At 40.1% G+C, this 27,009-nt stretch overlaps 3 protein-coding genes across 10 annotated transcripts in view; all 3 read left to right on the top strand.

Annotated features, from left to right (window-relative positions):
• Nucleotides 1–3,636: 3,636 nt before the first annotated feature.
• On the top strand, nt 3,637–4,173 carry LOC131251933 (putative disease resistance protein RGA3). The gene has a single exon (XM_058252921.1). The coding sequence runs from the start codon at nt 3,637–3,639 to the stop codon at nt 4,171–4,173; it is 537 nt and encodes a 178-aa protein (XP_058108904.1).
• Nucleotides 4,174–4,299: 126 nt separating this feature from the next.
• LOC131251932 (disease resistance protein RGA2-like) lies at nt 4,300–5,391 on the top strand. Its single transcript, XM_058252919.1, has one exon. It carries the CDS (start codon nt 4,300–4,302, stop codon nt 5,389–5,391), a length of 1,092 nt encoding a protein of 363 aa, XP_058108902.1.
• A 7,602-nt stretch (nt 5,392–12,993) lies between these two features.
• The window catches only part of LOC131250935 (transcription termination factor MTERF9, chloroplastic-like), a 55,693-nt gene continuing 41,677 nt past the window's right edge, over nt 12,994–27,009 (top strand). For 4 of the 8 annotated variants that reach the window (XR_009173504.1, XR_009173505.1, XR_009173506.1 and 1 more), the window contains exon 1: nt 12,994–13,303. Coding sequence is in view for 1 of the 8 variants with exons in the window: in XM_058251338.1 (XP_058107321.1) it covers nt 16,537–17,583 (1,047 nt within the window). In the remaining 7 variants the exon portion in view is untranslated. The other 4 variants (XR_009173503.1, XM_058251338.1, XR_009173501.1 and 1 more) reach the window with 4 other exon arrangements.

Below are 27,009 nucleotides of genomic sequence, written 5' to 3'. Positions count from 1 at the left end.
AAAGTAGTCCAGACTATGTCCAGCCCAATCGGTTTGGACTTTTGCTAAGGCTAATGGCCCATAGGTTTGGCTTAGGCATGAGTTTTTTACTTGTTACACCTAAGCTGAGTTGGTTGTGTATAAAGGCTCTGTACATCATTAGGGATGCACATTTGCGCAGGTTGAGCCAGTTTGAGAGTCAACTTGAGCCTGGCACAACCTCAAAAGGACAAGACCCACACCCCAACCTAACTCAAATTCCAACCCAAGGTGCCCAGCCCGAACCAGACCCAAATTCCTCTATACTCGACCTCACCCGAAACAAATACATTCAATTGTTTCGAATCCGGCGTAACCCAAACCATATTTGCTCAATGCAAGCCCAACCCAACTTTTCTCAAATTGGGTTGATGTTATCCAACCCGAACCCAACCTGGGGACCTTGACAAGACCCATACATTACACCACCTTGAAGCCTAACTATTTTGACATTCTTTGGATGGAGAGTAGAGTAGTAGAATGCTTATTTATTGGGCTAGGCTAGGCCTAACACGTGTTATGGGTTGGGCATGAATTTTGAAATATATGAGGTGTAATATATTGTGTAACAAAAGAATCACCAACACATCAATAATAGAGATTCAACATAATAATCTTAAAGGCGTATTTGATTGGAAAGACATCTATGATGCCATGATATATCGAGAAGGGATTTTGGTCTTCCGGACCTTACACCCTTAGGAGAACCTCTCAATAGAACTAGGGTTTTCTCTTTTATGTGGATGGGGGGACCAAGACATGTATAATTTATAAGAAAAATGGTTAGAGAAACTTATCCATTATACTTCTCTCCTCTAAAATCTTCATACTGTAAGCTTTCATATCTGGCTTAATAACCTTGATATAAGGACCGCGGTTCAAGCGTCTCACCCCAAGTCTATTTGTAATGGTCATAACTGTAGTGGGGCCCACTGAATCGCTCATTATAAATAATCCAATTGTCATATCTAAACTAGGGCTGAAAGTTGGGCGGGTTCAACTCGACTGACCTGACATTGGGTTGGGCTTGGGTAGGATGTATCGGGTTTGGTCTCGGGCTTAGGCCATACAAACACCAACCCGATAACACTTGGGTTAGGCTTGAGTTGAGGTCTCAGGTTGCCCGACCCAACATGAACCTGATCAAATATATAAGTTCAATATAAATTAATTATAATTGAGTGCAGATCATCTGTGTTGAAGGCATATAAGTTAATTATAATTGAGTGCAGATCATCCGTGTTGAAGGCACAAGAAATTCCAATGCCGTCGGGTTTCATTGCTCCACGTCATTTCTGATGATTCAAGCTAACAAGATATGCTTGATTTCTCTCTCCCGAATAGATTGCTTGATACACAATACGACTTTTAAAAGAGTAGTTGTCCTATATTCTAGCTTATTTGTTTAGAAAAAATGAACTTCTTTACAATAAATAAATACATATATAATTAATAAAATTATAGGTATACAAAATAAGACGCGTATTGAAAATATAATAGACTGAAGTATAATGAAAATATTAGCATATATCTACCCAACCAACCCTGCCAACCCGACTGAGTCCGCTTGGGTTGAGAATTCCCAACCCGAGTTTGGGTTGAGTTGGGTTAGGGTCAAGGTTTAGGAACCTTGGGTTGGGCTAGGGTTGAGCACCAACCCGACCCGACCCGACCCGCCCGACTTTCAGCCCTAATCTAAATTGGTGATCTTGTGCGGCCCACCTAATAGTCTTACATAATGTTCTAAATTCTTGAGTTACTAATACATTCTATTTATTTTTATTTTTTTAATACATTCTATAAAAATAGATTTAGGTAGCTAAATTCAATTGAATTTAAAGGGATTTGAGGCTAAAAGCCAATCTCTAAGTTGGTCCACCCCATAGACGGAATTGGACTTGGATAGGTACCATGGGTGGGCCCCACATAGTCACCCACTTCAAAGACCCCACTCTATCCAAGTTGGGTGCAACTCAAGGTGAGACATGATCATTTGGTTCAACACCATGAATCACCCGTGACTTGGCTGAGTCACAACTCAACTCAGGTCGAACGAGTCAATCCAAGACACTGAGTTGTTTAACCTTGTGTCCAATGGTCCAAGTCAACTTGTCATAGTGACTAGGTGAGCATTCAAGTTGTGTATTAGGTGAAGTGTAGCAAGATCATTCAAGGCTGAAAGCAGCACATATCTGCCTACATGTACGTACCATTAATCTCTCTGATGAATGGATGGTTGGAGGGAGTCCAGTAGCATTATTAGATTTTTAAGTTTTAAAAAATTATTTTGAAATATGTGTTTGGATTCCCACCCAAGTATAAACCTTGAAAATGAATTCATTCTTTAGCGGCATCTTCTTTTACCTTGAGCACATGTTATTGTTGGTGATGTGTTCTGCTTGGAAGAGGAACCATAATCAACTGATACCATGAAATCCTCATTGCAAATCATCGGCTTGTTCATGGTGATGTTGACTGTATTTGCCTTGTAATATGGTAAAAATTTGGAAAGGGAATATAAGTTTAAAATATGAACGCTGACAAGTTTTTAAAAGTTTTTTGGACCATCCATCGTATTTCCAGCTCATTTTTCAGCGGGCCCAAAAAAAATGAAGCACATCCAAAAACAGTGGTGATTGACCATTAAAAACTCTCTATGGCCACACAAGTTTTCGATAAGCTGATATTTATTTTTACTTTCATCCAAGTCAGGGACTCACCCACAATGCTGTTGCCCGGGACCTGATCTGTGCTCAGACTCATGCATCTGAGTTGATTTTTGAAGGCGTTCAATCACCACTGTTCAATCATACAGCCATCTTTCTGCTTCGGTAGTCCCTCTGCCTCTCAACTCATATCTTCTTACTTCTATCTCTTCCATTTCTTTAAAAGTCTTTCCTGGTCTTCGCTTCCTTCCATCTACATTCCAAAAGTGGAGAAAGAAAACATGGTCAATTCCCTTGTATCGATCGCACAGGAGAAATTGAGCACCATCATCCAAAATGAGGTGGCTTTGTTGGTGGGTGTCAAGAACAAGATCGAAAAGCTTTTCGGAACGTTCACTTCAATCCAAGCTGTGCTTGAGGATGCTGAATCTCGGTGAGTGAAGGACAGAGCCGTGAAAATCTGGTTGGAGAAGCTCAAAGAAGTGGCCTACGATGTGGATGGCATACTAGATGAGTGGACGATAGAAAATCTAAGATCACAAGCAGCTGAGGAAGGTGATGGCTCCTGTTTCAGCTTCATTGTCATTTGCTTCCTTTCCCCTCTTACTTGCTTTAATCATGCCATGTTCCGCCATAGAATTGGAAGTAGGATAAAGGAGGCAAGGGGTAGATTAGATGAAATCTCCAAAGAGATTACCCACTTGGGTCTTACTGTAACTAGTGGAGAGGGAGAGAGTGGATACTGTAGTAAGGCAGCACAAAATTAGAAAGCGAGAAACAAGCTCCCAAGTTGACAGATCGTCGATTGTCTGTAGAGAAGACGAGAAAAATGAAGTCCTAGACTTGCTGCTGAGGGAGAGTAGTCAGGAAGTAACTGAGGTTCCCTTTGTCATTTCTATCGTTGGAATGGGGGGTTTCGGCAAGACATCCCTTGCTAAGCTCCTCTACAACGATGAGAAACTCGAGGGACATTTCGACGTTAAAATATGGGTGTGTTTTGGAAGATTTTGATGTGAAACGGATTACAAAATTACTGATAGAATGCGCAACAGGGTCTCCTTGTAATCTTGACGGCTTGGACCCGTCGCAAAGTCGCCTTTGTGAAATCTTGCATCCAAAGCGATTCTTGCTTGTGCTTGATGACATTTGGAGTGAGGATTGTAGGATGTGCGATGAACTGATACTTCCGTTCCAATCTGGTGCATTAGGGAGTCGAATCATCATAACCACTCGCAGTGAAAAGGTTGCAATGGCGATGGGAAACAGCCACATGCACAAATTGGAGGCCTTATCTGATGAGGATTGTTGGTTAATGTTCAGCCGCAGTGCATTTGGCGATCGGAGTGAAGAAGAGCATTTGGAGTTGAAAGAGATTGGACAGGGAATCGTAAAGAAATGTGGAGGCATACCACTCGCAGCAAAGACAACAGGGAGTGCCATGCAGTCGAGAAGGAAGAGAAGGCAGTGGAATTTAGTTGGTGTCATGTAAGGAATTTTACCAGCTTTGTTACTCCGCTACTACGACTTACCTCCTGCTCTGAAGTAGTGCTTCGCATATTGCTCTATTTTCCCCAAAGATTGGGAGATAGAGAAGGATACAATAGTTAAGTTATGGATGGCACAAGGCTTCATCGGCTCCGACACAAGCGAAGATATGGAGGAAATTGGTGGGATGTATTTTGATGATTTATTAAGACGATCGTTACTCCAAGATGCAGAAATGGGTAGTAATGGCAACAAATTCAGCTGCAAGATGCATGATTTAGTTCATGACCTCGCACAATCTGTTGCAGGAAATGACTGTTTGATTGTGGGGATGACACAACAGGCCAATGTGGACCTAAACAGGGTCCACCATTCTTTCATCTTCAGTTCATCTATGTTTGAAGTGACTTCAATTTCATCCACCTTTTATAAGGCGGCCAAGTTGCGAACATTGCTAGTCTCCCATGGGTCAAGACCTTTCCCTCCTAAATTGGAAATGTCACTAATGAAACAAGTAAGGATCTCAATTTGTCTCCACAAATTATTTCATCATTTGCAATGCCCAAGGACGTTAGAAATGACCGGAGCTAAGATTGCAAAATTGCCTCGAACAGTAGGACAGTTGAAGCATTTGAGATATATCAATTTGCCTTACTCAAATATAGAAGAGATCTCTGCTTGGTTGATTTATTCCGTAAATTTACAGACCTTGATACTCAATGCCTGTGAATGGCTAAGAAAACTGCCTAGAGAAATGAGAAAAATGATTAGCCTCAGACATCTAGAACTTGAGAGGACCAACAATCTAAGCTACTTACCCAGACTAAGTACTCTTCAGACATTAACAAAATTCATTGTGGGTGGAAACCATGGTGTGGATGGATGGGATTTAGGAGAATTGAAACACCTTAAGCTCCTTCAGGGAAGCCTTGATATAACCCATTTGCAAAATGTGTCGAGTGAGGACGAAGCTAGGGAAGCAGAATTATATAAGAAGAGGCACCTTCATACTCTCTCCTTATACTTCAAGTACTCCACATATGGAGAGGTAGTGGGAGATGAAGAGAAGCAGAGAATGGAGGGAGTGCTCGAAGGACTCCAGCCTCATACAAACTTGAAAGAGTTGAAGATACGGAGTTACAGAGGTTCCAAGTTTCCTGAGTGGATGGGGGATCCTTCCTCTAATCTAATCAGGATTCTACTGTATGATTGCAGTGAGTGAGAACAGCTACCAGCTCTGTGGAATCTACCTATGCTCCAAGATTTAGGAATGTTCGGGTGTCTGCTCTTGGCAGAGAAGTACAAAGAGGGAGGAGAAGACAGTCACAGGATTACTCACATCTCTTCTGTCCGCATTTTTTAACTTGACTGATGTGGGACTAGATTAGGTGGTGTGATGATGTGGGCCCCACCTTGATGTATTTGTTTTACGTTCATGCATTCATCCATTTTTCTAGCTCATTTTAGGACATGAGTGAAAAAATTAAGCAGATCCAAAGCTCAAGTGGACTAGACTACAAGAAACAGTGGGGATAATAATACCGAATGTTAAAGCATTACTAGGGCTTACTGTAATGTTTATTTTCTATCCAACATGTTGAAAAGGTCACCCAGACCTGGATTTTGGAAAAATACGAACATCATCTTGATCCTAACTTTTGTGGGCCACGAGAAGTTTTTAATGGTGGGTGTTCAATCACTACTGTTTCCTATGATGTGGTCCACTTGAGCTTCAGATCTGATTCATTTTTGGGTTCATGCCTGAATGATCTGGCAAAACAGATGAATGGCATGGATACAAGACAAAAACATCAAGGTGGGCCTGACAGTGCCCAACACATCATTGTACCACTGCTGGATGTAGCAACACCACCTAATCTGCATCCAGTGTCGCGAGCATCGGGTGGCGCTCCATCAATTTGTTTTGGTGGGGGCATTTGATGGCACCACATGAATCTCTTTCTTCATTTTCTCTGTTCTTCATTGGGCTTCTTTCTTCTTTTTTCTTTCTTTTTTCTTTTTTATAAATTAGTTGTGGCTTGTTTTTCTTTTGGTTTTCATGTGTAATGGATGTAATAAGATATCAACTAATGAAGACTTGTTCCTTTTTCTGTGGTACTATGTATGGTGGAAACGGTATTGTGTTCTATTTCATTAAGAATGAGAAAAACATTTTTTTTTTTTTTTTTCCAAGGTGCGACCTCTCTAGAGATATGTCGGAAATCGTATGTCATGTAAAGATAACTTCGTTTCAATACTGAGATCAATGGAGATAACCTCGTTTCCAGAGGCAGGGCCATGCCCTGGTGCTGTGGCTTTGGGATTGGAAGCTTGCGAATGGGTCCCAAAAGTCGATTCAATTGTGGGGTGTCTTGAGGTGGTGTTGGATGAGCATTTCTCCTGCTTGGCTTTGTATAATGAGTTACATGAAGAGATGAGATCAATGGATCAGAAGCTCGTGAGATGTTCACAGCAGAAGCTGAGTTGTGTTGTTCAGTGGTGAGTGTAATTGAGAATCTGAGAGTGGATGCTGGCAGTCGTGGAGGTACGAACGCTGCTTTCTTTTCTTTAAAGCAGCGTTCTATCTCGGTAATTTTGATTTCCTTTTGCTTCTTTTTCTTGTTTTGGCATGGGATTGGTATATCCCATGGCCAATATGTGGCATGTTTGGCCGGGCGGACTGAACTTGGGATTGCAATCGAGTGGGCGTGTTTGGACGGGCATGGGATTGCATGCAATCCCATGGATTGAATCCAAAGGCTGCCAAGGGTGGGCAGATTCGGTTATAACCACAGGCCCACAGCATGCGTAGGCAGGCCTCTATGGGGCCCACTGTGATGTATTTGTCTCATCCACGCCATTCATCGCACCACTGGACGGATGTAAGTACGTAGTCCTACAATTGAACGTTGTCCATCTCTCTACTGGACCACATCAAAGGAATGTGCAGTGATAATAAAACCATCGTATACGCGATTTCATGGGCCACCGTTCTTTGCTTTTTTACCATCCAAAAAAGCAGTGGGCCACACCCTAAAATCTGGTTTATTCAATCAGATATCAGTCTCACGTGGGACATGTCTATGTATCCTGTGGACCACACCATATGACAGTGCTGTGATACAGACATATCGAGATAATATGGATAAAATATAATGTAAAGGAAAGTTTTTAACGGCTCATGTGGCCAACGTGAGTATAAGTCATACAAGAGAATCCTACTAAAAGATCAAGTTATAATCCCATGTCTTCTGAACCTATTAACAAACATGTTAAACAGGACCCTAAGACAACAAAATATCCAAGAAACAGGTCTATGTAGATTCAAAACCTTTTGGACGGTCTTAATCTTTTCCCAATAAAAAAAGCTCGACTCTAAGGAAAGAAGGCAAAAAGCTCCATTCTAGGAGTTGATCTGACACAACCAGATGTATAGATATGGATGATGACATGCATCAGATATGGACCCACATCATCATCGAGTAACTGTTAATCTCTCCTGTAACAGTTGAGTACTAAGAAAAGAGCAAAGACATGTGCAGGATAACTACGCTAGAAATTGGATTTTACAAATCCTCGACATGCAGAAAATCGTGAAGAACAATGAACATCAATTTCAGAGAAATTAGCAGAACCTGATCCATATAACCTTTATGCGTAATATATAAAAAACAAAATCCATCTGCCCACTACCTGAGAAACAGTCAAGGCAAAATAGATGAGAGTGACCATACCAGAGATTTATAACAAAACCCGGAGATGAGATCAATGAATATCAAGTCAATGAAACATTGCTGCGAGTAACCAAGAGAAATTCACAGAATAAAACCTGACTTTATGTGTTAAAAATAAGTCATATTGATGTATTAAGAAGGAATCCAACTGCACATATCTGGATTGAATCCAAAGAATACTCTTCAAATCACAAAATACAACAATTTTCATATATACTTACCAAATAAAAAACAATTCTTCCTCTATATATAAACCAAGAAACTTCTTCCATAGTAAACTGAATGTGAAGAACAGGATACAAAATAATCTTTGCACAAACACACTACTTGATAGATACAAGTAAATGAATTTATATACATCATGCTATATCAGGTTTCAAGGGTGGGAAAGTGCAAACAAGAACATAGCTTTGGTAACCAAAGAGTCACTTTGGTAGTTTAAATAAAATTTCATAACTAGACTACATGGAAACCAACAATAGTAAATTCATTCGAGAATGTTGGTAAGAAGAAGAGCAGACTGAACTTCAACTCCAACTGTACCAACATGTATGATATTCAATCAAAGTAACATCTCATAAGAAGTAATTATAAATTTATGAAGAACATTTCACATCAAGTTCAGATAAATTAGTAGAACCTGATCCATAAGACCTTTATGCATATTAAAGAATATCCATATGACAAAATTTATGAGCATATTCAGATGAGTCGAACTTGATAGTAAATGAAATTACACAGAATATTAAACCAAGAATCCATCTGCCGACATTCTGAAAAACAGTAAAGCACAATAGATGAGAGTAACCATACCAGAGATTATAACAAATCCCAGATATGAGACCAGTGAACTTCAAGTCAATGAGACCATGCTGCAAGTAACCAATAGAATTCCATGAAAAGAATATGACTTTAGGTTAAACAGAAAAAATATATTCCTTGCTTAAAGAAGGAATCCAACTGCATATATCTGTATTGAATCCAAAGGATACCATTGAAACCACAGAAGACAACAATTTTCATATATGTTGACAAAAAAGAAAACTATTCTTCCTGTAAATCCTTCTGAGATCACTGGTAACAGGAAAAACAGACTGAACTTGAAGTCGAACTTATTCGACACATGATATTCAAGCAAAGTAACCCTCCAAGGAAATTAACAGCAATGCATGAAAAACAATCCACATCAATTTCAGAGAAATCAGTAGAGTATAAGACAAATTTCCACTTTATGCAATTCAAAGAAAACCCATATGACAAAATATTCACAGATATTCAGATGAGTCGAACTTGATATTAAATGAAATTCCACACAATATTAAAGTAAGAATCCATATGCCCATATTCTGAGAAACAGTAAAGCAAAAAAAAAAAAAAAAAAGACAAGTGTGAAAAACAAGATACTTGATAACAGATGACAAAATATACAAAGATATTGTGAGAAAATCCACAGCCTAAACTGAATGTGAAAAACAGGAAAATTTATGGGCATACATTCCGCGAAAAAAAACAATTTATCTCATTTGAATTAAAAGAAAATACGCATGGACAAGGATCAACAAATAAAGATAGTATTGATCAAACAATAATTAATATATGTACTTAAAAAAAAAAAATCATAACTTGATTCCAAAGAAAACCAACAACAGTAAATCCATATGAGATCTACCAATGTAACACTCCAATTAAGTAAATAGAGATTCTCAGAAGAACAATCTATAGCAAATAGTCCATAAATTAGTAGATTATATAACACACATGAGATCTACGAAACTGAAGAAACCAAATAATCAAATTCCTCAAATATATTCAGAGAACCCAAAACCCCCTGGATCATGTTATTGCAAAGACTTTTATAATCAGAATTCAGAAGGCCTAAACATGAGAATCGATATAGAAGAAAACCCACACGACCATACTCCTACGACATCACCACCATCCGAGTTAACAGAACTTGAAGACAATGGAATGATGCAGTGAAATACATCAGATTTTTGTAAGAAAGGTAAGAGCAATAAGAATTAAAAAACAGTATATATGGCCTATAGACAGTACAGAAGGGCGTTTCATGCTCAGTGGGCAAAGAAGAAAACCTACCTTAGCCTGACCACACTGTCAACTCGCAATGCCCGGCGATGAAAACGGCCATCATGACCTGATGGTGGTTCTTATAACCTAATTTCGCGCCAAAACAAAACCCTCCCTCTACCATCTCTCCCGCCAAATCACCACCCTGTGAAAACCTATCCCACGGTCTGTACAATGGTCTGCGGACGGATATGGGATGGGATCGAGAAGGGATACAAATCCAGCGATTTCACCTCCGCGGGATTTCATAATCCAGCAGAAAGTCTCCTGAATCCAGCGAAATCTGCCATCCATCTTCAATCCGTCACCGCCCAAACAGACTTGCATACGGACGGGATAGTATTCGAGAACCCTATCTCACCAACTCCACCCTACTCCAGCATAAGACGTCTGTCCAAACATGCCCTAAATATAAATCCAATGCAAATCCATGAATTTGACAATTTCATGGATTTGCCAAATCCACATTCTTATTTTCTTGATTACAAACAGGGTCTAAGGTAATAATGGAATTTATCATGGGATTCTACTAAGAAATGTGCTTGTGGCACATCAATGGTGATTTGAACTGCCACCATGGGCTACTGACCCCTGAAAAAGAAGAAAAGAAATCTAACCTGTAGAAAGTTTCAATCATCCAAACTATTTCTTGTATATGGATGCAACAGTAAATTTTTGAGAAGAAAAAGTCTATCGATGTTGCGGATAGGATTTCACAATTCAAACCCTTTTTTTAATCATGCTCATTCAATTCTACGTTCTTAGTAATGTGTAGCCTCTTGGAGTCTTTAGCAAGTGGATCCCCTCCCCCCTTCTTATTATTAGTGGTTTTGGAAGCTTTGATTAGCATGCTTTCCAGGGGTCAGTCAGTGGGTCTATTCTGTGGCTTTGAGATGGCTAATTTCTCCCAGTGAGTAAGTCACCTCCTCCAATTTGTTGATGACAACCTTCTTTTATGTGAAGCTGATAATTCGAGATGATCATATGCTGGTTCAGGGTTTTTTCGGGGCTGAAGGTGAATTGGGCTAAGAGTGAGTTCCTTAGGGTCCATCTTGCTTAGGGTTGTCGAGAGGACTCTTTTCTGTCGTCCTATCGAAGTCATTGAGAGAATAGAGAGGAAACTCTCACGCTAGAAAAGCAAATTGTTATCAACTTTAATAGAGAGGGCTCTTTTCTATCTTCCTATCAAAGTCATTGAGAGAATGGAGAGGAAATTCTCATGCTAGAAAAGCAAATTGTTATCAACTGTAATGGAGGAGTGCCTCTTCAACCTCCCAATTTACTTCATGTCTTGTTTTTGCCGCCCTAGATCGGTTCTTTTGGGAATTGATAAGTTTTGCAAGGACTTCATGTGGCAAGTAGTTGCTACTTACCAGAGGAGTGTCAATGCAAGAGTCATTTGTGGTGCGGTCCATTTGGCGTTGGATCTACTTCATTTTTGTGTTCATGCCTTAAAATGACCTGAGAACGGGGATAGACGGCGTGGATAAACAGATACATCATGGTGGGCCCGCCCATGGAGCTGCCTGTTGGGGCTAAGACAGGTGGCTGTAGGACAAAATCCACATCCATTATCCAAAACTCGGGTAAGCCACACTTCAGGAAAACATGTGTGATGGAATGTTCACAGTTAGTTTTGTGAATGACCCGTACCCTTTGGGTACGTGCCATCCAATTCTTACTACATCATTATACATTTAATATGATAGTGTTGATGTTAATGATATGGACCAATCATAATGCAAACCTTTTCTACTTATAACTCATAGGAGATAAGAATTCCATATTCTTTCATCTGACTTCTATTAGAGATACTCTCAATCAGTGGGATACCCTCCATTGATTGAGGTAAAACGCAGGAGTATCTCCAACCTTAACACAATTTTGATTGCTGAGCTGTGACATGCTAATCTCATCTTATTATTTTGATTGCTGAGATATGTCATGCTAACATCCAATCTTATCACAATTTTAGTTGTTGAGCTGTGTCGTGGTAATAACTTCTTCCCTGCGATGAAATAATTTCCAAAATTTATGAAATTTTAAAACTCAGGTGGGCCGTTCCTAGTGAATTTAGAGGTTTTTTAGCTATAAGCTTTTTGGGTGGCCCACCTGAGTGTTGAATCATCATCCTGATTTTAAGAAGCAGGGCCTAAAAGTGGTATACGTGTTCGACGGCTTAGATTCCATGCACTCAAGTCATTACTCCCACGTGGTGAAAGTAACCGCCGTCGGTAACTACCAACGAGTACCAACTGTTTTCTTTCGAACATGCATCCGAGGAGACTCACGCACGTGTCAAGAATCCAAACCGTTTAGTAGCTGGCCCTAATCCAGAATCGGCATATCATCTGATGTTGACCGAAAAAGGAATGCTCGCTTGCGAAAGGAGCATTTGATGTGGGGTCCACCGTGGTGTATGGACGGGTAGATCTCACGAAAGTTACACCCACGTGGCTGTCGGTTTTCGAAATAATCCACGTGGGCGCGAGTTATACGGGCGTGGATTCGCTACTAGCCTGACTCGCTACTGAAGTGACGTCACCAATTTATGCACGTTAAGCCATGATGTATATTTTACATCCACACCGTCCATCCATTTTGAAAGATCATTTTAAGGTATAAGACAAAGAACGATTCAGTGACAAAGCTCAAGTGGACCATCACAGAAAAAAGTGAAGAGAGTAACACCCACCGTTAAAAACTTCTAAGGGTCACAAAAGTTTTCGAAGAAGCTGATATTTGTTTATTTAATTTTTTAATGTCTGTGTTAACTTAATAGATTAGATCTCAAATAAACATCACGGTGGTCCTTAGGAAGGTTTCAGCAGTGGGCGTCACTCTCTCCACTCTTTTCTTTGGTGGGGTCTATTATATCTTTGGATCTATCTCATTCTTTGGATCATGCACTGAAATGATCTCTCCAAATGAATGGACGGTGTGGATATAACACATACATCATGATAGGACTCACAGAACTTGGTGACGTCACTTTAGCGAGTCTCGCTACTCAACCTTTCAGTAGCTAATCCGCGTCCGAGTTACCCTAGCGCGGTTGATCAACATAGAAATAAGCGGGCGGTGGACTGCTACTAGCTTGACGATTTCCAGGTTGCAGAGAAATAGTGAGAAGAAGGGGAGCGGATTCGGTCAGGCCGAGGTAATACCGAATTCCGGCAGCTGTGAGGTGGCGCCGGCCGCCAGGCAGGATCGAGTACGTACACGACTCGAGCCGCTTCATTCCATCCCGTCAGATGCATTTACTGGTCAGACGGAAGAGGAGCTCCTTGCCTCCTCGCAAGAAGATTCAATGTAAGGTTTTATTTATTTATTTATTATTATTATTTTTTAAATGCAAGAGGAAAATCTAAATCCCCACAAACTAAGAACCGGGCAAATCCTCGAAATGAGACTCTTATAAAAGCGAACAAAGTAATTCCTATACAATGAATGCTCTACCACTACAATAAATGCTCCCCAAATCCATGCATTTGTAATTTGATTTCAAATGATTTCAAACAGTAGACTTTACAATTCGCTAAATGTAAATCCAATGAAAATCCATGAATTTGACAATTTCATGGATTTACCAAATCCACATTCTTATTTTCTTGATTATAGACAGGGTCTAAGGTAATAATGGAATTTATCATGGGATTCTACTAAGAAATGTGCTTGTGGCACATCAATGGTGATTTGAACTGCCACCATGGGCTACTGACCCTTGAAAAAGAAGAAAAGAAATCTAACCTGTAGAAAATTTCAATCATCCAAACTATTTCTTGTATATGGATGCAACAGTAAATTTCTGAGAAGAAAAAGTCTATCGATGTTGTGGATAGGATTTCATAATTCAAACCCTTTTTTTAATCATGCTCATTCAATTCTACGTTCTTAGTAATGTGTCTTGGTTTGGGTTTTTCAAAGCCTCTTGGAGTCTTTAGCAAGTGGATACGCTTCCCCCTTCTTTTTATTAGTGGTTTTGGAAGCCTTGATTAGCATGCTTTCCAGGGGTCAGTCAGTGGGTCTTTTCTGTGACTTTGAGATGATTAATTTCTCCCAGTGAGTAAGTCATCTCCTCGAATTTGTTGATGACACCCTTCTTTTATGTGAAGCTGATAATTCGATGGTGGAACATCTACGGAAGATCATATGCTGGTTTGGGGTTGTTTTGGGGCTGAAGGTGAATTGGGCTAAGAGCGAGTTCCTTAGGGTCCATCTTGCTAAGGGTTGTTGAGAGGGCTCTTTTCTGTCTTCCTATCAAAGTCATTGAGAGAATGGAGAGGAAACTCTCATGCTAGAAAAGCAATTTATTATCAACTTTAATAGAGGAGAAGGGCTCTTTTCTGTCTTCATATCGAAGTCATTGAGAGAATGGAGAGGAAACTCTCACACTAGAAAAGCAAATTGTTATCAACTTTAATAGAGGAGAGAGCTCTTTTCCGTCTTCCTATCAAAGTCATTGAGAGAATGGAGAGGAAACTCTCACGCTAGAAAAGCAAATTGTTATCAACTTTAATAGAGGAGAGAGCTCTTTTCCATCTTCCTATCAAAGTCATCGAGAGAATAGAGAGGAAACTCTCACGCTCAAAAAGAAAATTGTTATCAACTTTAATAGAGGAGGGCTTTTTTCCGTCTTCCTATCAAAATCATTGAGAGAATGGAGAGGAAACTCTCATGCTAGAAAAGCAAATTGTTATCAACTTTAATAGAGGAGAGGACTCTTTTCTGTCTTCCTAGCAAAGTCATTGAGAGAATGGAGAGGAAACTCTCACACTAGAAAAGCAAATTGTTATCAACTTTAATATATGAGAGGGCTCTTTTCCATCTTCCTATCAAAGTCATTGATAGAATGGAGAGGAAACTCTCAAGCTAGAAAAGCAAATTGTTATCGACTTTAATAGAGGAGTCCCTTTCCAACCTCCCAATTTACTTCATGTCTTGTTTTTGCTGGCCTAGATCATGATAAGTTTTGCTAGGACTTCATGTGGCAAGGAGGTGCAACTTAAAAGTAGGGGTGTCAATGGGCTGGGTTGGCCTGTCGGGCTTACAGGCTTGGTTGAGCTTGGGTTGGAGTATCAGGCCTGAGGGACGGGCTTGGGCTTAAAAATCAAGCCTGTTAAAAGACGGGCCGGGCATGAACGCAGACATCTAAAGGCCTGTAAGCCCGGCATGGCCGTCTCTCTTTCTCTGGCAACAGCAGAGCCATCCGCCGTTCCTCCCTCCCTCCCTGTCTGGCAGGGCGCCCTAAAGTTACCCAAAACCCTGGATGGACGCTGGTGCAGATTGCCTACGGAAGGCTTTCGCAGGGAGTTCCTTCGCTGAGAAGCTAGGTGGGCCCATCATGATGTTTACAATAAATCCACCCTGTAATCCAACCTGTTCATAATGTCACATCGACATGGATGAAGGGAAAACACAAAGATCAGTTCATCTAAAATTTCTGTGACACTCAAGATTGTTCAACAGTAAGCGTGCAATTCACACTGTTTATTATGGTGTGCTGGATCTTTGGATATGATTCAATTTTGGGCTTTTGCCCTAACATTAGATTTTAAAACAGATGGAGAGTGTGGATAAGACATATTTCACGGTGAGTCCCACAAAGTTTACTCAGTATGCTGTAGTGTAATGACTAATGAGTTACTCAGTACATAATCTCCTTTCCTTTATAACACAGGTTGTTGGAAGGAGGATTGCCAGCGTACTGAGTAAATGGGGTGGGGCCCATGGTAATACATGTATCTTACCTACACTGTCCATCCATTGTTATATCTTATTTTAGCTCATGAGCCCAAAATTGAAGCATATCTAAGGCTCAAACGGACCACACCACAAGAAACAGTGGGGATAACGGTGTTTGTGGTCCGTTCATCTGCTTTCCTCCGACATGCTTGAACTACAAGCTAAGCATCTCAGCAGTTGGACAATCTTACCCATCTTTCTGTTATCTGAAAATGGACAGCTAAAATAATATCAATAATCCACGTTCTGTAAAAAATAAAAATATTAATCTCAGGAACCGCTGATTTCTGTAATTCAGGCAGTTTTTTAAACATAGTCATTCCACAGTGGAATTGAAAAAAACACAGTCAGTACCACTACCACCACATTGTTATGTCATATGACCAATTTTGAAGGAGTTCATGCTTTGTAGTACATGGTGTGAGTAAAATAAAATAACAAAATTTCAGGCGAATACAACCCATCAATCGAAAGATTAGTTTGCAATTTAATGTTCGTAATTATTTTGTTACTCAAATGGTATTTAAGGTGACATATCTGTCAAAGATAACATGAATTTGTTCATTCTGAAATCTAGGTTGGAAAGTGACAGTTGGAGCTTAACACATCTAGTGGCCCTGCATTTTACCATTTAGCTTAAATGAAGTTGGAAGAACAACGCTCCAAGTTCAGCACCTGTTTATCCATCCATCCATATATCTGTATTCGAATGAATGCTGAACAACATCTGTCTATAGTCAACACAGATAATCTCCATTACTGTAACCCCTGATCCTTCTCTTTTTCATTGATCTGCACAGATGTCTAATTTTCCATACAAAAGGATACTACGTTTCCATTTCCTGCAAAACCCATCTCTCAAATCCTTCACAACAGCCTCCACAACCCCACTGCAATCTTTCACAGCCCAATACCTCATAAAGTCATGTGGACTCCCATTAGAAACAGCTCTCTCCATATCCAAAAGGCTCCACCTTCAAGAAAACAACCTGCAAAAACCTGACTCTGTCCTCACTTTCTTCAAATCCCATGGATTCTCGGAGACACACATCACAAAAGTAATTGCAAAGCTTCCTGGCCTCCTCCAATCCAGAATAGACAACAATCTCAAGCCCAAAATGCAGTTCTTCCTTGCAATGGGCTTCTCAAACTCAACCCTACCTGAACTGATTGCATCAAATCCTCTCATTCTGCGAAGAAGCCTGATCAATCACCTAAGACCATCTTTTTATTTCCTCAAGAGCTTTCTTGAGACGAATGAGAATGTCATAACTGCAATCAGGCGCTCGAGATGGTTGCTAACTTATGATTTGAAGGGGATATTGAGGCCGAATCTCAATCTTTTAGTGAATCGAGGAGTACCAACTTCATGCATTTCGAAATTGATTCTGAGCAAACCGAGAGCTATAATGCTAAAAGTGAACCTGTTTGCCAACATTGTGGAAAGGGTTGAGAAATTGGGTATTATGCCGGGATCTCCTATGTTCGTGCACGCGATCCGAGGGATGAGTACGATGAATAATTCCTCGTGGGAGAGTAAGCTCGCATTTCTAAAGAGCTTGGGGTGGTCGGAAGAGGAGATCATGATCATCTTTAAGCGAGAGCCGATTTGTATGACGTGTTCAAAGGAGAAGATTCGAAGGGTGGTGGATTTCTTTGTGAACACATTGAAGTTTGACCATTCAATGTTGCTTACAAATCCAAAGCTTTTTATGTATGGGTTGGATAAGAGAATTTTTCCGAGGTGTGCGGTTATTCAGGTTTTGCATTCAAAGAAGCTGCTTACAAAGGATAAGAAGCTAATTTGGATATTTTATCTTCCTGAAAAGAGGTTCTTGGAGAACTATGTGATTCGATATGTTGATGAAGTCCCGGGTTTGATGGAGATGTATCGTAGAGGCATTGCAGTCGGCCAATTTGATTCGAAGGACAGAAAAGTAGTGTTGTAATTGTAGAATGTAGAATGCATAATTTTAAATGTTATTTTTCAGATCTTGAAGAAAATGTTATACATGCACTGGCTGCTTTTCTTCAACGCCCCTTGTTGATTTTAGCTTAGTGCTCTGGATTTTCATCTATGTTTGGCAAATAGGTACAATATCCTTATCAGGTATGCTTTACCTTGGATGGCCAATACCTCAAAAATAACCTGATTTCACAATCCAAACTGTCTTTAGGAGGAATTTTGGATTAAGAAAATGGATGGTTATAAAATGTCCATGGAAGTTTCCTTGGCTGTCCAATCCTCCAATCAAAGGTTAGCATCGTCCAATTGGTGTTAGTTATAGGATATAGACAATCCAATATCGGACCTACTTCACGTCGGTTTATAATCGACGTACATGTTGCATATATGAGAAGTGAATAAGTGAAAAAAAGAAGAGAAACATTATGGGTTTTCTCCATACTGATTGTCATTTTATTGCATGTATTAACTGTGATTTCTTGCAAGGTCTATGATATGTATGAATGTGATGGCTTGGATTTTTATTTATTTATTTTTTTCTGACAACTAGAATGTAATTCTATTAAGGAGTTCTAAGAAAATATAGAATTCCTGACTCATCTATGAAAATCTATTTTACTGACTAGAAATTAAATAAATAAAAACATTATTCTACAATTCCTTTGTGGTGGCTGCTTGCAGACTTAGACAAAATGTCTGCTGTGACATTTGCTCGCAGGGAGACTAGCCGAGTCCTCCGGATCCTGATTCAATAACCCAAACCATTTATGTGATGGGCCTTACTGTGGATGGTGGATATCTGAAGAACCTCTCACGTTGAAATAATTCAACCCATTGACTATCCAGGGGTTAAGTTGATCATTCATATTCAAATGAAAAGAATCAAATGATCATTGATTTGAAAATATCCTGATCAAAGATATTAATAGTTCTTATATCCCCTATCTAAGTTGAGGCCTATTATATAAAAGGTTTGGATCATTGTGAGATGACCCAAATCCAACGTCTAAATTCCCAATGTATCTTATAGTAGGTCTGGATGTGTTCTAGCAAACCTCTGGATTGAATGATAGGGACTCCCAAGCACGTGGGAGGATTTCTAGCCATGGTATGGTGGTTTTCAATCTCAACTAATTCCTCGAAAAAGTTCTCAACATCACCTTATTATCATTTCATATTTCTCAACCTCATGCTTCAAAGTGACTTAAAATCTTATTGATAAATGTATCAAGTATCATGGATTCAAAGATTTTAAGAGTTTGCACCTTCCATTGTTTATCTTTTTTCCCTGGGTGAAGTGGTAGGCGGTTTGCATTAGAGCTGTACACGAGCCAAGCTAGTTCGAAAAGCTCACTCAGCTTGGCTCGGCATGGCTCGATCTAGCTCGGTTTGACTCGACCTGAACGATGACTCAAGGCAAGTCAAGCTTCATATGACAAAGTGGAGCTTGACTCAGCTTGAGGCTCGAAGCTCGAAACTCGATTCCAAGCTTGGTTAGCTTGAGCTCAACTTTGCTTTTATATATATATACTCTAAAAACCAAACCCTAACCGTCCATTCCTTTACCTTTCCTCTCTCTCTCTCTCTCTCTCTCTCTCTCTCTCTCTCTCTACGGCAAGGTACCTCTACATATATTCTTTGATTTTTTATTTTTTTTAATTTATCTAATTAATTGAAAATAGAAAAGTTTCAAATCCTAAAATTGAGATTTGGGGTTTTGAATATATGATTTGCAAATTGAAAGGTTTGGAGGTCGGGTTGGGGTTGGGAGCTCAAATGATAAGCTCAAAGGTGAGCTCAAGGAGAGCACGGGCGAGTCAAGCCAAGCTCCAATGGTAAACTCGAGGGCGATCCTGAGGTGAGCACGGACGAGCCAAGCCAAGCTTGGCCCACCTCGACTCGACTCGGCTCGATGTACAGCCCTAGTTTGCATGAGGAGAGATTGGAGTGATTCAAGGTGGCCCACTTGATGAGTGTGATGGTTTCCTGTTTAGACATCAAAAACAAATTTTCACTTATTTGATTATCTGACAATTGGATTGGTAAACATTTATTGGACTATTAAAAAAAAAAAATCCAGTGATCCTATTTCCACAAACACTCCTCGACAAATCAGAGGTCAGCATTGTGCAACCAATCTGATCTTGAGAATGTGACTTGGCGGAAGTGTTTTCCACAGTTTGTCGGTTTAAAGTCTATATGCCATGTACTTAATTTATGAGTGGCTGTATCAAGTGTCAGTGTATCATATTAAAACTCCTCTGTTGCAATTACAACTTAAGGCTGTGGCATATGCATTAGGGGTACGCGCAGTTCGGTTCCGTCCAGTTTTGAGGTGAAACCGGAACCGAACCATTCCTAACGGTTCCAGGAAAACTAGAACCGGAATCTGACCGTTTGCACCCTAGAACCGAATTGGAACTGGACTGTAAAAAACCGGTGTTCTGCAGTTCTAGGCTTTTTATAATCCAGCCCAATCGCGTGGTTTGTTTTTATAATCCAACCCAATTGCATGGTTTTTTTTTTTTTTTTTTTTTTTTTAAATCCAGCCCAAGCTCCTCTACTGAAAATTTTCACAGAGGGTAATCTTGTCATGGTTTGTTCTTATAACCCTTTTGTGTTCCCAAAATGATTTTTCTACCAATGTCTATTCGTGTTGTGATTCATTTGATGAATAGTCTAGTTTTTCATATTTAAAAAAAATAAAAAAAAAATAAATATTTAATGACCAAGTGGTCTGGTTCCAGGTTCAGTTCTACGGTCCGGTTCGGTTCTATAGAACCCCAAACCGAGAACCGAACCAAACTAACTGGTTCTTTGATTTTCGAAACCAGAACTGGCACACTTCAGAACCGGACCAAACCGTATGGTCTAGTTGGTTCCGGTAGACCCTACCGCTTCGGTGTGCACCCGGCCCTAATATGCATTGCACACGGAGAGAGGACGGACGAGAGAGATTTGCAGAGAGTAGCTGCTAGAGAAGGGAGAAAGTAGGCATTGGAGCCCTTTTGAAATGACAAAAAATGACCTTGGTTGATGACTTCGATTTTTCATGCCCCAAGTATCCCAACCTATACGATTAGGTTGAGGGCTCTCCTAAAAACTACTTGCAGGGACAAAATCATCCAGTGTAATATATATAGAAATTGAGAAGCTGAACTTTGTCAATTGGAGCGTACTGACTAAGGGCGTGTTTGGACACACCCTCAAAAGGGCCGTTTGACACCTATACTCTGTTTTGAGCCAAACCTCAGTTTATGTTGTGTGTTTGGATGCACTGTTTGATTTTGTTCACTTGTGCTACATTTCAGTTTTCAATGTAACACATTAACACTGTAATGGAGGACAATGGAGCAGTGATGAGGATAGAATTTCTTGTTGTTCTTATGCAGGAAAAACATCAACATTAAAATAGCTGATGTGAGATTCCTGCGGCCAGGATCTGCTACCATGACTAACACAAGGATAGGATCCATTAATGATGCCTTGGTGCATGAATATCTCTTGGGCTGCATTCATTGGCTTGTAGAAATATGGGAGACCTGAACATGCAGACTGGTAGAAAGAAAGATGCTGAACTTGGCAATGGCCCAGCAATCTGCAGAATGGTTGGTTTGCTGGTAAATCCTCACCATTGGAAATGTCTACCAGAGTCTTATGTTCCTTAACTCTGTCATTGTCAAGCTTAGAGCCTTCAGATAGAAAGAAGAGGAAACGAGGAAAATCGAAATAAGAAGAAAAAGAAAAAAGAAAGAAGAAAGAAACATCATCGGAGAATTTTTGGGGCCCATTTGGATTCACACTCTGAAAGAGTGTTTGCTTCCTAAACCATGATCCGAATGGCAGTTAATCTTTTGCGTTTGGATGCACTTTGCAAACCTTAGATTCATCTCCTACTCGGCAGAATAGGTGCTAAAATGCTGACTCGACAAAAACCAATCTGATTAGTTTTCGCCAAGTCGACTAAAAAAGCAGGCTTGATGGTAAACTCTGCTTTGAGGAAGTGCCCAAACAGGCAGGGAGCCCCGATTGAGAATGTACCATTGGAAAGAAGGGGTGAAGAAAACAGAAACATGATCTTTGTTTCCAGTAAACTTCAAATTTCTTGGATAAGAAAACAGAAACATGATCTCTATCTCTTCATCTGCTTGATAAGATTCTCGTTCCATTACCACTACAACAGCGTAAGTCTTCTGCCTTTACACCCCATCTGGTACCTTGAATTTGGTGGAAAATGGGTGTATTTCGAATCCAAATAGCTGCCTATTTTGCATCTGGAAGCCTTGGATTTGCAGTAAATGGAATCCAAGGTATTTTAAATCTACCTTTTTTAGCTATTCAAGGGCGTGAGAGTCACATATGCAACAAAGGTATCTCTAGGCTACTAATCCACTGAACACATGGCATGCTGGTGATATCCAAAACAATTCAATTATTGACTGCAACACTAAAATCACATTAATAGAATGATCCGAACCATCCAAACAATGGACATCTAAATGGATGGTTAGGAAACGTTCGTGAGTATCTTGTTTGTGATCCTTGCATTTGTGGCCCACCCAAGGCTTCTAATTTCCTCTTTTTTTGCCTAAAGTATATATTTTAATGGGCTTATTACAATCATTCTATCAAATATCATATATATATACACACACTAATTTGGGATGTGAAATTTGATTTAGTTAATCAAATCTAAGTTCTGTAAATATATACTAAGAAATCCAATGTCCTCTCAATACAAGCTTCCAAAAGGAAGATTCGGATTCCAACGCATTTCAACCAAACACAAATGAGGATTTAGAATCACCTTGATTCCAATGTAATTGTGATTTAAATTCCAATTCATTCCAAATCCAAGCTCCCAAACGGGCCTTTAGGAAATCCAACTTGTGAATGTAGCCTTGAAACTTAAGAAACCTGCGGCCGTTGCAATATGTTTGGGTCAAGTCTAGTTCAGCCCCAGCCTTACCTGTTTCATAAACAGGTTACCGTATGTGGCCCCGACCTGACCCATTTAAAAATTAATGAGACCGTGTGAGTCGCAACCCAACCTGTGTATTTGTAATTTGGGCAGGTGTGGTAAACCCAACTCAACATCCAATTCAAGTTCAAGATTGATGGGGGATCCTGACTCTTGCTCCGGAGTTTCAACACGTGGTCAAGGGTTCGAGTATCCATAGGTGGTGAAATCCCACTAGGCGTGAGTGTTGTGTGTGGGGATGTGTGGGAGCCGGCCAGTGCTAGGGAACTATTGAGCTGTTGAGATGAAATGCCTACCATTAGTTTTGTGTAGGACCCGCCGTGGAGTTTATATGCAATCTAATCCATTCATCTTATGTGGATGATCTGGATGAAAGCATTACTCAAAAAGTACAGTATTCTAAAAATCAAGTGGGCCATAAGACATGAAATGTATATGTTTTAGTTGTATGTTTTTTGTGTAGCCCACCTGAGTGGATTGCATGATTCTTGTCCTGATTTTTGGGATCAAGGCCCAACTAGGGGTGGAGTACTTGATGGATGGCGTGGATTTCATGCATGTGAAGTCGTTTCTCTCATGTTAGTGGAAGTAATGCAGGCAGGTACCTAGCATAAGGTATCCAAGTGTTTTCCAACTGTAGTAAGGTAGGATTGCAATCAGAGTATGGAATGTGGGATTTTATTTTATTTTTTATTTCCGGAAAAGTGCTTTTACATGCAGGTGCCTCTTTCTTATTGGTGTTCTGCCTTACAACGGTTCTCTTAAGATTTAAATATGGTGCTAAAGCTACGCATTGCCAGGCTAGCTCATACATGCATTATGCATGTGTCTCTTATCTTCCCTTACCTTGTTTTGGGTTTCACGTTAGGTCGGGCCATTGGGCTGAGCTCACTGAGAGCCTGTTCTAGCGAGAATTGATGGTTGTGGGAATCTCCTGTAACTTTTTGGCATGGTTCAATGAAAAAGCGGCAAGTATGTTGGTAGTGGTGAAAACTGCTGGAACTTTGTTTTACTTATAGGAATCTTTTCCTTTTTCACCGTGGGCTTCACCTCTAACACACACCCATTTAATGCAGCCTAAACCACTTCTAAAATAGCTTGGCATGCGAATTGCCTATAGAAATCTCCTATGACTCTGTTATGGATAATAATAATAGACTCTATTATGGATAATAATGATAATAATAATAAGGATTATGTGCGCATGTCAAAAGTAAAGCTTCAAGACAAGGAAGGCAGAACCGTCATTTCACCCAAATGAATCTTGTGCTTTTCATTGTAGTCCCCCTCTAACATTCACCCATGACTCCTTTTCATTAGGCCATGTTAGGAGTTACAGGATATGTTGGTTACAAACAATTTGCATCCTGCGGGGATTGGTTGGGTAGGCAACATGATCCTATAGGGCTAGGGCCTGTGCCCTTAAACTTTGGCTTGGGAGTGGGCTGTATCTAGCCCTAACGATAGTGTCAGGCTGAGGTAGGTCCAATGATAAGTGGTCAGGCCCCATTCCGTTTGTCCGATTCAATCTTTTAAGTAGGACGCCATTACGATGGTCCACCCCCCCCCCCCCCCCCCATATAGTCATGCTCACCTAAGTAAGTGCATACCTTTGTACACATGTCATGGGTTTCTAATCCGAACGGTCCATGTGATGTAGAATCCCGTGAAGCCCCTAGGGACAAATTTTTACCTTGATCTAAAATTATGGTGGGCCATAGCAAAGAGAAATGAAAATTAAGGGAAGAAACTGTTTTCATTTTTCATGGCCAACCAAAGTTTTGGATCAAAGTAAAAATTGAGCTCGGAGGGTTTCATGAGGTGCTGCTTCACGTGGACTGTTCAGATTTTGGAACCATGTCATGTATGTTGAGTTCTCAAGTGCTATATATATGTGTGTGTGTGTGTGTGTGTGTGTGTTGGGGGGAGGTCAAGCTGGGTGGGCCCCACCGTGATGTGTTCGAACATCTTACCCCATCAGTCAGATGCACCATTCCATGGTGGGCCATGGGCTTAAAAATCAAGTTAATTGGTGACTTGGGTAGGCCACAGCACATACAATAGTTGAGAGGAATTACCCTCCCATTAAAACATCCCTAATCATTTATTGGGCTCACCGAGATGTGATTCACAAATCCAGCCTATCCATTGTGTGTGTCCCACTTATATGAGGGGTTAGACCAAGTTTCAGCCACATTCAAAATTCAAGCATGCCCCACCAAATGCTTTTTTATGTTTCAGGCATATGTTCACATCATTTTAGATGCTATGGCCCACCTGAGTTCCATATACGGCTGATTTTTAGGATATCCTATAACCTAAAGGGGACCCATTAAATGCACGATGTTGATGTTCGACACACATCATGGTGGGGCTCACACAGCTCGTCCTCACGGGAAGTTCCCATGAAGTCTGACCTTATAGTACCATATATATATATATATATATATATATATAGAGAGAGAGAGAGAGAGAGAGAGAGAGAGAGAGAGAGAGAGAGAGATGCTCACACAATTAGTTCGACCCTGCGGTATCATCCAACTAACTGGGCATTTATTGAGAAAAGATCCCTCTTGGATATAGTATATACACCTATGTTGAGTGATTTTGGAATATATGCTATAGTTATGTAAAGTGACACACGTGTTAAAAATTCAAATTATTCATCAGTTAAGGCCCACTAAAGAGAAGTCATGTATCAAAAACTAATAAACAACGCTTATTAAATAACCACACATGCATGTTGAATCTGAACTGTTGAACTGCTTTATTAACTACCCACTCTTGCTCTCTCTTTTTTTATCTTTTTTAGCTTGTTAGTACACCCATTCTCAGTTCACACTTCCCTGTTAGCCACCCCATTAGGAAATTGATACTATGACCTTAGTTTTGAAACGAAGTATCTTTCAGCCGGTCTGCCACTTGAGCGCCGGTGGTAGACTCTCAAGAGTTTCAACACCGGGTCAAGGGTTTTGAGTACCCATAGGTGGTGAAATTCCACTATGGGCGTGAGTGTGGGGATGTGTGCGCCTGTTTTTTTAAAAAAAATAAAAAATAGAAAAAAATAATGCACTACCCACTCCTTTTTAAATTATTTTGACTTGCTTGACCACTAGGGTCTTTATCTTTTCTTCTTCTTCTTCTTCTTCTTCTTTTTTTTCTCTTAATTTTTTCCCAAGCATATTTGCAATATACTATATCCAATGAGTGAATCTGATCTATTATACATGAGTTGTATGGTCCAAATCCATTACAAGTGTGTAACCTCTTGGCATTTACTCTCAATTTTGTGCATCTTCCCTTCCCAAATTTCTCTAAATAATGTTTGCGTGGCTTTCCTATGTTTTATAACTTGGAAGCCAAGACTTCATGCGGAGGAGATCCACACTGTCCATGACGTGGACCACCTTGTGTTTGGACTGCGTCTCAAAATTCAGCCTAATTCAATACTCAAGTGGGCTACCACAATGAGCGAAATAGTTTAAGATGGGAATTCCCACCGATAAAATCATCCAAATTGTGTGTGGCCCACATACATGTATGGTATGATGGCTGTTAGGTGTTCTCCAAAAGGTGATGCTTACAGTAGGCCAATCTATTAGATGGGTTAGATGTCATACACACATAGAGGTAGAATGGTAACTGGATGTTGGATTTTAAACTATATTGCAGTGGCTGTTGTACCTTACACTTTCATTAGAAATATATATATATATATATATATATATATATTTTAATGGTAGGCTCAGCCTTGATTTTTTATGGGTCAATCATGGTGTGTATGTGAGAGACGTTTAATCCGACGTGGGTCCCAAAACAAAAAAATAAAAATAAAAATCAAGTTGGCCTGTGATTTAGGTGGGGCAACACCAAGGGAAACCATTGCAAGAAATATCTCTCTTGATTTTTACAGGACCCACCGTGATGAATGTATGAAATCCAATCCAACCATCAATGCCACACTAAAACGCACTTTTAGGACCAAAATGGAGGGAATGATTTAAATGGGCCACATCAAGGGAAATATTTTGGAGGGTGAAACTTTCCATGTATACTGTTTCCGATCATATGGCCTTTTTTTTTTCTTTTTTTTTTGGATTAGCTTGTTAGTACACACCCATGTCCGTACATAGTCCATGTTTGCCACCCCAGCTAGGGACCGATACCAAGACCTCAAGTGTTGAAACGAGGTATCTCCACTCAGTCTGCCAGTTGAGCTATAGATCTGGATGTTCCAATCATATGACCTACTTAAACCATGGATGGAGCTAATTTTTGGACCCTTGGTGTAACATGCAGTGACCTAATTGATGGACGAGGTGGATT

The sequence above is a fragment of the Magnolia sinica genome, chromosome 7 (assembly GCF_029962835.1).
Source record: "Magnolia sinica isolate HGM2019 chromosome 7, MsV1, whole genome shotgun sequence".
Taxonomy (NCBI): domain Eukaryota; kingdom Viridiplantae; phylum Streptophyta; class Magnoliopsida; order Magnoliales; family Magnoliaceae; genus Magnolia; species Magnolia sinica.
Note: the sequence above shows the minus strand (reverse complement) of the source record. Positions and strands in the feature narration are given on the sequence as shown.